This window comes from Triturus cristatus, chromosome 10, assembly GCF_964204655.1.
Source record: "Triturus cristatus chromosome 10, aTriCri1.1, whole genome shotgun sequence".
Classification (NCBI taxonomy): Eukaryota; Metazoa; Chordata; class Amphibia; order Caudata; family Salamandridae; genus Triturus; species Triturus cristatus.
Window position 1 is genome coordinate 1074008284 of NC_140593.1, and position 14307 is coordinate 1074022590.

The following is a 14307-nucleotide window of genomic DNA, read 5'->3' on the forward strand; positions in this document are numbered from 1 at the left end:
AGTTGTAAAAGGTTTTCGTAGATTTTCCAACTCCACCTAGAAACTTTTCATAGAAAAACAGCCAATGTTATCCTATAGAGGAAAATAGTGTTATCTGTTCAAAGTTAAGTACTTTGTTGTGGGAGTTGGTATTCTGGGGTTAGACTCAGGGGTCCCCCAGGGTCAAGGATGCACTCTTTTTACACCCTCAGCGGCACTAGTACAGCCGCGTGCAGAGTGCTGAGGCCCAATGCTATCCACTGGGGGTTAGAGGGCATCCGGTTGGTGGTTGCTGATGACCAGGCCACTGGGTTGTGGGAGCAAAGCTCCTGGTCTTAAGCTCAGGGCAAATGGGGGTTTAGGCCAGCGCAAAAGTCACCCTCAGCGGCACTGGGGCGGCCGGGTGCAGAGTGCTGTTTTGGCGTTTGGTGCCCTGTAGCTTTCAACGGGGAGACTACGGTTTGCAAAAGCACTGCATGCTCGGGGATGATGGTCTTCTAGGTGAGACCACCACTAGGAAAGGTAAGTTGGGATCTTGGGGGTTAGTTAGGCACCGTCGGTGGGGCCACCGAAGGCCATGGGGCATTGGATGCAGGGATGCTTTTTAGGGTCGGATCTTCTTACCAGCTCCTGGTCGCGGTTGGGGAGACCTTCCGGTTTGAGGCTGCAGGTGTCGGCTGGAGGCAGGTCACGGGTCGCCGGATCTCGGGTCAGGATCGCCGGGGGGACGCAATCTTGGTGTTGGACCACTCGAACTAAGGCCGTGGCGTCGGGTGCAGACCCGCAGATCCTTGCGGTGCTGGAGTCTGTTTGAACAAATTCGGGGTTCACGGGAGACAGAGTCTTTGGAATTGAAGGCAGGCAGGACCTCCGGGTTTCTCGAGGTTGCTGGCTGCAGGACACACCGGGATTCCGGTGGAGCAGGCTCGAGGTGGGGACAGGCCGGTAGGGCTGGGGCCAAGTCAGTGGGCGTCCTCGTTAGCGTCAGCAAGGCTGTTCGGTTCTTCTTTTCTTCTTGTAGTTTCTTATCTGATGAAGCAAGGTTCAGGGGTGCCCCTAAATACTAGATTTAAGAGGGGTTACAGGTAGGTAAAAGGTTAGGACCAATATTATGCCACCCTACAGTGGGAGAGGGCATAAGCCTTTCCCTGGTTTGCTGGGTCCCCCCAATCTGCAAGATGGCAGGGACTGAGAGGTGTGCTTCACCTCGCCTCCCCCACCTGAGGGGTGGAGTTGGCAGAGGTGGGCACACCTCTCTTCCTCACTTGTTTTTCCCGCCCAAAGTAGGGGTCAGAACCAGCGGGGACCAGTTGCTGAAAGCAGCAAGTGACCTGGGGAAGCTCAGAAAGGCGGCAAGCCTTTGAAGCTTACCCTTCATGGATCCTGCCCATCCTGGGGGAGGAGGCTTGGCACCTCGTCCCATGATGTGCATTGATTCAGGCTCCCGAGAGCTGCAGGCTCTCGACCCAGGGGTCCAGAAACATGTCTGGTGGAGTCAGCTGAAAGCAGCCACTCAGCCTGGACACTAGTGGTAGGTCATTCTTCAGGGGGCATCTCTAACTATGCCCTCTGTGTGCATTTTTCATTAAATCCGAGATTGGCAGTAGTGTGGGTTTAATGTGCTGAGAAGTTTGATACCAAACTTTTCAGTTTTCAGTGTAGCAATTATGGTGCTGTGGAGTTCATAATTACAAGCTCCCAGCAACATATACTCTTAATGGTGACACTACACTTACAATGTCTAAGAATGGACTTCAACACTGTAGGGGTACAGGGCTCGTGCACCTGTACCCTCACAACTGGTATAGGGTACCCAGCTAGTGGGGTGACTGATCTATGCCAGGGCAGTGGGTTGTGGGCATGGCACACAGGTATGTGTGCCATGTCAACTATTCACTTTGTTCTGCACCAAAACAGGCAGCCTGCAAAGGCAGTGTGTATGTGTAATGGTACAGGGCCTCAATAAGTGCTGCAGCCCTTAGAAGTCTTCCCTGGTCACAGTGTGTGAAAAATGCCTTATTTAGTAGGATAGGAATGTTTTGGAATGCATAAAATGATTTGGGGAGGAGCGCCATCATCACAGGACCCGCTCTTCTAGCCATCAATATCAGTAGTTTGAGCAACCCATCTATGTTAGATATGTGCAACGCATTTTTCATAGTTTTTTCTAAATATTATATTTACAGCCCAGTGGCATTGAATATCCAAGTATATGAGAGGTTCCAGCTGCCAACGCAATGGGATACCAGTAGGTCTGCAGTGGACGTCCGTCTAGGGAGAGGCATTAACACCAACTTAGAAAAGTTAATTTTTAGGCCCAACCATTCCTGCCCCACCCCAGCAAAATGGGACTATTTCATCAATTATGGGGTAAAGATTCAATGCAGGTTCTTTAATTAAGAGCAGGATATCCGCATACATTGATTGTTCAATTCTACATGCAAAATATTTTGCGCCCCTTTGATGTTGGTATTTTCTTAGAATGCTAACAAGGCACTATACAGTCAGAGTGAAAAGAATTGGTGATAGCAGGCAACCCGGTTTGGTGCCCCTTATTAATCGGGGGTTGGTAAACTGTTGACTGTATTGACCTATTGATTCTTGCCTTAGGGTCAGAGTAAAGTAGGTTATCCAGTTAAGCACTGTCTTTAGTAAACCTTCTAAAAAGTATGTGGTCGCAGGGAGCTGGGAACCTATAATGGAAGGGCAGGATGAATATTACAAGCCAGAATCCAGCAGCACAGCAGATGTTATGCTGACCCACCATAATGGATGGTAAGAGTGGTACAGCATTACAACTAGATATGCCGAGAACACAACTGAGGTAGTGGAGAAGAGGCAGGAAAGGAAGGGAATGCATGTAAAGGAGCAAGTGGTGTCTAAGATACATGGGGTGGGCGGGAAGAATATGAACCCGCATATGAGGCAGATTCAGTTATATAAAGTAAATACAAAAAGCACACACAAGGCTCCGCCCACAAAACATAACTTAACATGTGTACTTTTAAAACACACGTTCACCCGTAAGTATCTTGGCGCTAAATAAAAGAGGTTTATGGTTACTCAATTCAATGGTACTCATTTTATCGACCTCAGATGGATGAAAGGCTGAGAGGACCCGCCGCGATTTGAACCGGTTACCATGAGGTCGAACACAGGCCCCTGCAGTGGACGCATTAGTCCACGGAGCCACCAGACCCGGCTAAAACAATCAAGAGCAACTGGAGACAATGCCTAGACAAACCGGTGCAGAATATAGTGTCTGCATGGCCATCAACAAAGCAGGGTCTTGCGGATTTCTATATGATGTAATGTGTGGGGAGGGACAAGGGGGATTTGATGGTGGCGCCTTGGAGTAAAGCTCAATGCCTGTAACCAAAAAGGGCCATGTGAATTTGATAAGTAAAAAAACCTAGCCCTGTGTACTATCATTTGTGTGTCCCCAGATTATGCCCTAAGCCTGGACAACACTAATAAGTTCAAACCCTGCAACCATGAATCCATCAGAGCGAAATCCAGGGTCAACTCACACAGAAAACAGAATTAGAGAGACCTCAGTGTGATCGCCCTGCTACTGAGGGAATAAGAAAGGCCAGTAAGCCTTCAAAGGGTGACACAGTGGCACACTCCACAATGAAACTTGATAATACAGTGACTTTAAAATAATGCATTTGGCAAAGGTAATTGCTCTCACTTTGCCAATGTTGAGAAAGTGATGCGATCAGCTTCACAATGCCCGAACACCAACGATAAAAGTGAACAAAACAATGCATTAAAACACTGTTTTGTATACTTTCAAGGTGGCTGCCATGCTGCATTGCAACACACTATATAATGTGGAGCCATCTTGAAAGCACAGAAAACAAGGGCTTCCTAGTTTTCTCTACTTCTATCCCTGCTGGTTATCACTATTACCTTTGCCAATGCCCAGGGAGCTTAAAAATCTCTGCCAAAGCCAGTTGTGGCTATGGAGATGGGCAGCACTGCATATTACAGCAGGGAAACATCCAAGGCATCCCCAAGGCTGCCATCCAGTACCTGGCACTCCATGGCATTACACCGCCGCCATTAGACGCTTGCTGCACCGTGGAGGACCCTTAGAAGGTAGGATGGGAGCAGAGATGAAGTGAGACAGTACAGTAAAGTAAAATTCAGAGCGGCACCCTGAACACGAAGATATCCACTTCCATGGTGTAATACTCCAGTAATGGAAAAAAGTTAGTTCCATGAAATCAGCAAATGGAAAAATTAAGTGGCCCCATTCATGCAGGACCTACAACAACCTCACTCAGAACTGCAAGCCACACTGAGTAATACTTTTGCAGAACAATTGCATGCAACAATAGTGGAAATGAGGTCAGTGATGAAATACACTGCGAAAGACATACAGGCAAAGACTTAAGGCCCGATTTAGAGTCTGGCGGACGGGTACTCTATCACAACCATGATGTGTCTTCAGTCCGTCTCATTACAATTGCATTATAGGCTAAGGCACTTGTAATAAGATGGATGGGATAGCTCTAACATTTGTGACAGAGAACCTGTTTCCCAAACTCTAAATCAGGCCATATCCTCTATTCATTTGACACTTGACGGGGAGTAGACATTCATCTCAATTATGGTTTACGAATTTAATGAACTGAAGGATAGGTCCAAAAGTGACAACATAAGAATCAGAAACGGGAAAGAAGCAATTGAGGGGGATGATGTGGACGTTTTCAAGCTACTGGGGTACACTCTACATCAGGGGTCTCCAACGAGTAGCTCGGGAGCTACTGGTAGCTCGCCAGTACCTTCAAAGTAGCTCTCTGAGGTGAAGTCAAGCCCAGTATCAATTTCAGAGAGTAGGTGCCTGTTAAAGAAGGCAGCACTGATCATCTCAAGACCCTAAGAGTGACAGCCAGCCAAACTTATCACAGTAACTCATACTAACACTCAAACACACACTGTGCCAACTTAAAGGACCTCCTACACTACAGTCTGTATCCAATCTCAATATAATTAAGCCACAAGGAGATTGACCATGTTGCAGTCCCTCCTTTATCAGTCACAACATGTGTGTGAACAGTGCACCATCAAAAAAGTATGGCAGCAGTAGCCTGAGCTGTAATCAGTGCCGACCCACCAAAGTGCGGAACTGCAGGAGTCAGAGTGAAAATGCGTCAGTTAGATGCATGATCAGCTCAAGACCTGAGGAGAACAGGGTATGATCCAGACCAGAGAGAATTAATAGAATCATCAACATTTATGTGTGTGCCCATAATAAACACTATTGTTTCCTGAAACTGGTGGCAAGAACGGCCAAATATATATGTAGCCCCATCATAAGAGTATTTTATTTGTCATAATTGTGTCCATTCCTGACATAATAGTGCCAGTGGCATAATAATGGTCATCCTTGACTATTTTAGTATTTTTGGTCTAGTTGTGGTATGCTGGCAGCCATCATAGACCTACTCTGAGCATGACTGGCCTATATGTACCTATTCCTGGCATATTAATGGTCATGACTGAAATGTGGTCTTATCACTGATCCTGCTGGTTTCCAGCCTTGGCACAACTGTGGTCCTAGTATAATGGTGGGCATTACTGTCATAATCCAGGCATCCGTGGTGCTATGGTGAGCATCCATTATGATATAATGGTGTAACCCACAATTGTCCATGGACCTGGGTAACGATTGGTATAGGAAACAATGGTCCTAGACTTCTTTAAAGCTACATTTTAGTTATGAAAAACATTCATTAGTCAAAGGGAATCCGGTACATATAGAATTAGCATTGTATTATTAATGTACCACCATTTTCTTTACAATGCAAACAAGTATATCCTCAAAAGACACAAAGGCACAAAATATATCTCCAATAGTGACTGTTTATTATTTTGTTACTTTTATAACAGATCACCATATTCAATGCTCCAAATAGAGAAAGAGGTTGCTCCAAGGGGAGTGTGAAAAAGTAAAGTGCTTGTGAGGTAGGACAGATATAAAGGAGGGGAATCCAAAAGGCAAATTCAATAAACAATCAATTACACATTCTGGTATCCTTAGTAAAACTGGTCGTGGTTCATAGAGGCACCAGTTTTACAGATAGGCCTGTCCCTTATGGATTTACAAATATTAATTTCATGATGTTCTGATAATGCACAGAGAACATTCATCTGTTAAAAGGATTGCTGGGATGATATCAGGTACAAGCCTACTGGGGGAGAGTGTTGACGCTTCGACCCTGGTGCAATGAGGGTAATTTATATCCTCTGCAGGTGGGTCTTGTCAGGGGCTGTATCCTGACTGTACCTCACCCTAGGTTGCCTCCCCTCCCCCCGTCCTGAGGAAGACCCGCCTGCAGAGGATATAAATTACCCTCATTGCACTTGGGTCAAAACGTCAACACTCTTCCCCCAGTGGGCCTGTACCTAATATCATCCCATCCCTGCCTTTTCACAGATGAATGTTCTCTGTGCGTCATCAGAAAATCATGAAATTAATATTTGTAAATCCATAAGGGACAGGCCTATCTGTAAAACTGGTGCCACTATGAACCACGACCAGTTTTACTAAGGATACCAGAATGTGTAATTGATTGGTTATTGAATTTGCCTTTTAGATTCCCTCCTTTATATCTGTCCTACCTCACCAGCAGTTTCCTTTTTCACACTCTCCTTGGAGCAACCTCTTTCTCTATTTGGAGCATTGAATGTGGTGATCTGTTATAAAAGTAACTTAATAATAAACAGTCACTATTGGAGCGATATTTTGTGCCTTTGTGTCTTTTGAGGATATACTGGTTTGCATTGTAAAGAAAATGGTGGTACATTAATGATACAATGCTAATTCTATATGTACCGGATGCCCTTTGACTAATGAATGTTTTTCATAACTGAATCGTAGCTTTAAAGAAGTCTAGGACCATTGTTTCCTATACCAATGGTGAGCATCCATGGCATATGACTGTAATACCTGTGAATTCAAAGTAGTCTGACCATATGAGGCATTTGTACATGGGAGTACATGATGATAATGACAAGCTGATGTTTTGAGACTGTGCATTTCTCAAAAACTGAAAACTGATATTTTAAAGGCAGTTTTAGTTTTCAAAAATTGGGTTTCTTCTGGAAAATTGAGTTTGTTTGCCCACAGTGGAAAGTAGTATTAGATAGAAAAATATGCATTTTCAGAAACTGGTGAATGATAATTCAAGCTGAGCTGGGGAGACATACTGCTGTGGTTATGTCCTTTGTGCCACTGGGCATATCAAGATTTGAATGTTACTTCATAAGTCAAGGGGAGGCATTTAATATTGAATAATTTCTGCTGGTAACCGCACTTGGCATACTTGGGTGGTAACTACTGAAAATCTTACTTTGGGTGGTCATAGTGTAGTCACTATTTTACAGGTATAAACTTTACTAGTAGCTCGGGAAGACTTTCCTCGAGCAGAAGTAGCTCTCACTACAGAAAAGGTTGGAGACCCCTGCTCTACATGTTATGGATGGGCACAGAGTGGCAGTGCTATTACCTCCTGGGTCATGAGTTTTTGGCTAAGTTGTCCTCGTCAACGCTAATGGAGAAAATACTGCAGGAAACCAAGCAGCCAGCCGACAGTCTACAAAGAATGTGAGAACCAGGTGTACCAAGACCTACTACAGGCTACACTTAACAAGTGGAAGATCATGCAGAATGTAAAGAAATAACTTAGATAAGGAACAGATGAGCATTCCGGTTCGCAATAGTATTTTACAAGGAAAGGAAGACTGACGTCAGCTGGCACACTGATGAGGGAAAGGTATTCCTGGAACTTTCCTGGACAGACACCTCTAGGTCTCAGCAGGAAGAACCACAATCACAACCCAGGAAGGAAGTATGTTCAATGAGCCAGAACAACAAACAGGAGAGAGACCACAAACTCGCACACGAGATAAACTTACCTAAGAAAAAGCTGGCTGTGGTCTGGATTAAGAGGTTAGTGTCAGGTCACGACGCCATTTATGGGGTGGGTGATGAATGAAAACGCATATGCTACTACTGGATTAGGGGGTCAGCTGGGGAGGGCTGGCTGTGGGGTGGAATTCACGACCACAACTAGAAGTTTAAATTTCCCACCTTTAGGGTTTGCGGACTACGTTTTCTTTAGTTATATAGATCCAATGCTTGTTTCAGAGAGGGAGGGGGGTACAAGGAAAAGGTTAATCGGACATTTGTCAAACCTGCTTTGCATGAATTAGTACCTGGAGTGTATGGGATGTGAATGAACTACTCTTCATAACCAACATCCCTAATAACAATGGTGTGCCTATCTGCTTGGAACATATGAGGTTTGAATTACTTAATTAAGAAGAATCCCCTGAAATCATTTGCCTACAGGAAACCTACCTCACTGCCTAAGACACAAGATTAATGTACCAGAGTGTACTTTACCCAATGTTACGCCTTCTCGAGATAGAAAGTATGCAGAGTGATGGTGACAATTCATAAAAACAAATACTTCAAGGTAAGGAGGCCCTGAAGAATGACAGAGAGGGACCATATTAGTTCCTAATGGGGAAACTGGGGTGTAGTATCATATCCTTAGTTTACCCCTATATTCTGAATTCTAAAAAGGCAACATATATATGAGATAATGTAAAAAGTGAACTTAATTGTAGTGCAAACACCATCAAGCCGATAAGCATCCAGCAACAACACTAGTGGAGGAATGTTTCAGTTCCTATTAATATTCTTCACCGAACTAGGCATACTTAAACCATGGAGAAATATTCATCCAGTCCATCATTACATATATTTTACCTAGATTGCTGCACTTATTTCATGCCCTCATGATAAAGATTCCAAAACACAACTTGGTGGACAGCCCACACATGTAAGACTTTCAGAAAGGGGGAAAACTGGAAAATCCAGAAAGATGTTAAATACTCCCAAGAGGGCATGAGCCTTAGCCTTCCAGATTTCAGGAAATACTATATGGTGACAATTGAGAATTGTGTTTGAGAAGTCGCTACAAGCCAATGAGAAAAACTGACCCCCCCACAAGAAACAGCACAAGAGAAGATTAAACAAATGTATCGGAATACCAATGGAAAATGTTGGTAACAATGCGGAATGAGGGAAGATGTGTGGTGCATGTGCCCCCCTTTTAAAAGTGTATTGGTAGTAGGTATTGAATCACTTAGGGGCACGTTGTTATTTATCGTGTCAAATAATCCTGTGGTGAGGTTTACAAGTATGAAGCCTACTTTAATGGAGGCCCTGACAAAGGATAATTGGACTCTGGCTGTTTGTGTGTTATTAGTGGTGAAACAAGAAATGGCCGGGAGCTGGAAAAGAGGTTGTCCACCAACTGTACAGACAACCAGTCAAGAAGGATGTGGAACATAATGGCGATAGGGATGCGGACTCTGGACTTTAGAAATGAGAGGCAAAAACTCAACCCAACTATGAAAACACTTACAAATTTCTTTAAACAAGGACGCCAAATATAGCTAGTTCAAGAAGATCGAGAGCATTGATAACTTAATGGGCACCCTGACATGAAGTGCAATTATCTGTTTTTGCCAAGTTCATGGAACGTTGGACAGTGGGCAGATAATGCATTATTAACTATAGAGCAGGAAGGTTGAATGTAATGTAGGGTATCTTCCTAGATAACTCAGTAAACCTTTGGTTTGCATCTCACTCAGTGGCAGGAGGATGGGATGGGGGAGGGGGGGGGGGGGACAAGCACCGAAATTGTGTGCACTTTTACACCACTACATACAGTTCAGGGGACATTCTTGCCTTTTTGTATGTGCACCTATATGTTTCAAATCAATTTTAAAAAATGGTTTAAAAAAAATATGTGCCAACAAACCCAAGAGAAATAAACAAGCAGAAACGTGTTTTTCCCCCCATTTAATTTCCATTCTGAGTGTTCTTAAAAATTACGATTTGCCTGAATTTTAAATGTTCTATTCAGCACACCACTAGAATAAAGTAACAAGTGTGAACAAAATATGGGAGCGTTCACTAAAGTAAAGAGTACTTATATAGTTAGCAAGCACAATATACCGACTAAGCTTTTCTAATCCTTGTTACTTCACAAAAAAAACTCAGGTTTTGCTTACAATGCTAAATAAACAATACTTGCCAACACATTTTTGGGGAAAACGCACATGACTGCAACTTGGCAACACATGCACACACACTGAGGAGGCTAGCACTTTCAAATCCTGGGCAAGCACGCTAAAATGTACACACATGCAGTTTTCGCTCTAGTCTCTAGCTGAGGGAAACTTAACAGGAAATATGCAACTTCAAAGAGACTTGCTAAAATAAAGCACAATTTTACAGAAAGTATGGAAAGGAATCCAAGCTAATGCTCCATTGGGGCTACCACATGTGTCTGCAAAGTGTTTCAATACATTAGAGATAAATAAGAACGCCAAGCTTAGGTTATTTATAACCAACCTATCTTCAGTTTTATCAGTACTCACCCCTTTGTCTTCCCATCAGCATCTGGGTAAAATTCATTTGAAATTTTTCCAAATTTGGAAAAGATTTTGTGTATAACGTTCTTTAGTTTTTCAAGGCGATCTGGCCCAACTTGGGGGACATTATCCACAACAACCACTGAATCGATCCCATCTGCTTCCTGTGGCTGGTCTTTTAAGAGATCTCCCAGTAACTCTGTGGGGTACACAAATTACAAACGTAATCAGGAATGTTTTTGTACCACAAAATCAATTTAGCATACAAAGACAATGCCTATTGTTTGTATAGAGAGGGGTTTATTCAATCAGCCATCATCCAGTGGAAACCAATAGGAGTGGCAGAAGTGGAAGCTTCCCTAACAAAAAAAGGCACATGGCAGGGGATGGGATAGTAATACGACACAAGCATACACAAAACTGGTTCAACAAATGAAGCACTGGCATCAATAACAAAACAAGTACAGATTGTGAAACAGCACAGCACACTTCTATACTAGACAATGTTGATATAGCATGACCCCCTTAGTGCAAGTCTTCGACACATACAGAGGGCAGGGAACCAACAGCAGTACATGAAATCAGCAGCAAGAAATACTGGAGAGCCACAGGATTTAAAGCACTTGCCAAACGCGTTGATCAGTTGGCTTTTAGAGGAGGACTGAACGTTGCAGGAGGTGCCACGGCTTTCAACATATCTATGCAAACGATCCGGAGTTTGGTTGGGGGATAGGGGGAGTGGGTATACTCACCACCACCTCTTTCATTCACACAGGGAAATTGATAGTCTTACGTCCACCACCAAAATAACTGCTAAGACTCCTCATTCCTTAACCTCCGTCTTATCTCCAACCTAGCTGCCACCTGGATGAAGCAGCCAAGTTGTACAAATGCCACCAATTAATGTGGGACTGGCCTTATAGTGCAGACATTCTTGCAACAGGCACAGGTTGACTTTAATGAAGGGATTACTTCAATGAAGGAGCAGAACTTCTAAGGAAAGCCACAGCGTGATAATCAATGCACTGCTAGCTAGGCCAATGGCCAAGCACAGGGTTAAACTCTGGGAATGCCATTCGACAGGATAGTAAGTTGCAACAAAGAATAAAGTTATACATCTTGTAACTTCTTTACCCTCTTCTCCTAGCAACTCCATACTACTTCAGCACCTACAAGCTGTCCCACTAGAACGTCAATATGTACAGAACAGTTCAACACAGCCATTAATGCTACATTAAGGAGAACACTTTCCTATCCTGTCAGTTTGCAAATGTAATCAATATTAAATACACAAACAAGAATAGAGCTGATCCAGTCTACAGTCTGAATCAGCTCTATTCTTGTTTGAATCTGAACTACCCCTCCTCAAAACCCCACCACCAGTAACTGTAAAGGCTGGTATGCTTTTACAGATATCCACAATCAATAGGATGATTGCAAAAAATGAAGATCACATGATATTATTGGGTACTTGTTGGTCCTTCTGAAGACCAAACTGAAATGGACTATTCTGTGGTTCAATGCCACTAACCCTACATACTATTGTAGACAATATCTATGGGGATTCCACACAGTTATGTGCGCTCCTCTTTTCAATGGGGAAACTGTTACTATGAACAACGGAGAGGTGAAAAAAGTAAGGAAAAACACCAAAAAGGAGGTCCCATTCCGGTCATGAGCACTGCCACGACTCATCCTGAGCAGCAGTAGGTGTAAAAAGTACAGGATAGCTTACCCAGATTGGGTTCCTTCAAGTGTTAGAAAAGGAAGACGTCACAGTCTAACCCTATATGTAGAAAACTGTAGTTGTTCACAGGCATCCATGGGTTTTCCCAAAAAACAATGGCTTTTTACTGCCATTACCTAATTATCTGTTATCTTTGCCACCAAATCAGGCATTGTTCAGCCATTTACGCCTTCTGATCCTACATTTTTATCCATACATCACACCTATCATTAGTCTCGCCATATTGGCCAGAATAAGCCCAGCTGACAGAGAAACCATCTAATTCTACAGAACCAAATGCTTTTGGTCAAACTTGATCAATGTGCCCTCCACCAACTTCCATCTTCTCAATCCTCTTGAGAATTACATTTGCATTTTTATTGACAAGTTGCTTTCTAACTAGAGCAGTAACAACTGCAAGGAGGAGAGTCTATCCCAACAACGGTGGGTGTGGTGGCTCACTGAAATAAAGCTGCGAGTCCAAGCAACCAAAGAGTCTGCCTGTTCATCGACACATATTATTCCTTTTAAAATGTAGCCCTTTGGAGTTACCTCACACTTTGCTCATCAAGTCACACTGGAAACAAACTTAATCTGCAGGCTGAGACTACATTAAACATTTACTAATATCTCAGTTTGGCACAGAACATATAGTGTCCACTGCACAGCTCAGATTTCTTCTAGATCTGTCTTTAACTACATAGGCCAGATAAAACAAAATTGTTTCCTGCATGTAGTTTATGCAGCAAAGGTCTTGGACCTTATATTACCCCCTACTGAAATCAATACTAATGCTCTTAGAGGTCCTTCATCCTGGCCAAACATTTCAAGACCCTCTCCTACCATTCAATGAGGCCCTCAAAGACACACTGACGGGTACCTGGGCAAAGTCAAAAGCTTGCACCAAGTCAACAGTCAAATTGCAAGGTTGCACAGCCTGCTCTGGGGACCTTATCTTCCCCCTTCAGCCTACTCTGGGGAGCCTAGTTGTGAAGGCCTCCATTATTCGACTTAACCCAAATGAGTTACTGATCACCCCCCACCAGAAATAGTTGAAACCTGAGGCATTTCGCTATACGAATGTTATCCTCAGCCAACCTTACACTTAGGTCAGTGAACATCAGCACCCTCCTAATGAGATACCTGCATGCATTATAGGACATGGTGGGGGACAAATATGCCAGATATCATCCGGCCCAATATTCAACACCTTATCCAAAATAGTCATGACACAGCAAAGCACTCCACCTGCCAGGTCTGGACATCACCTACTGTTTGAGTAGGGCAGCTAGTGTGGTACTTCGGTGCCATGCTTGAATTCACTCCACAGAGTTTGAGACACGTCCAACAGCCCCCTAAGGGCCTGCCATTCAATGGCAAACGTCTCTTTTGAGACATGACAGGCTCAGCCCGGGAGCGCTTTGAAAAAAGTCAAGAGACAGCATGCTTCCTTGAGTTAACACCACCCACACTGGTGTTTCGTCCCTTCATGGCTTCGGAAAGGAATTCCAAAAGAGGCAGCATCACACCTTGCCACAACAGCAACATGTCTCCAATGCCTTTTTGAGACAGAGTCCGGGGACCCGGCAGGCAGACTAGAGGCCTCCGGTTGCAACGAGCTACTTAAACTCACACCGGCCCCATGCTGCAAGAAAAATGCTCTAATCAGTCCTTGGCTGCGCACGATCGTGCAATAGGAAGTAAATTCACCTTTACCTCTCCAGGTGGAAGAGCTTCACATCTGTCCAGAGTGCTCTAAATTGTCCAGAACAGTTATTGCCTTCCCTTTTCGACCATTCCCCCAACATGCCACCAATTTTGCCTCCAAGTGCCACTTGTCCACACTCCCAGAATCAGATCAAGCTTCTTTGGGCAAGGAAGCCACAGAGAAGTTGCCAGCGTCTGAAATCACTCGATAGTGCCAAAGAAGGATGGAGACATCTGCCCTATTCTCAACCCTCACCCTCTGGGACAAGGTCAAAATGCTCCCTCTGGCCCAAGTTCAGTCTGCCTTAGCTCCAGAAGACTGGTGGTGTTGGACCAGCAGCATGTTTACTTCTACATTCCCGCCCTGCAGTCCAACAGATACCAGAAGTTTCAAGTAGGCCAAGAGCACTTTCAGTTCTTGGTGCTTCCCT

The 14307-nt window shown here is 44.0% G+C and overlaps 1 protein-coding gene across 1 annotated transcript in view; it reads right to left on the bottom strand.

Annotated features, from left to right (window-relative positions):
- Positions 1-14307, bottom strand: part of EIF3B (eukaryotic translation initiation factor 3 subunit B) — a 202960-nt gene that overhangs the window by 181588 nt on the left and 7065 nt on the right. The window contains exon 2 of the mRNA XM_085629223.1: positions 10450-10642. Coding sequence (XP_085485349.1) covers positions 10450-10642 — 193 coding nt within the window. The remainder of the gene's footprint in view (positions 1-10449; positions 10643-14307) is intronic.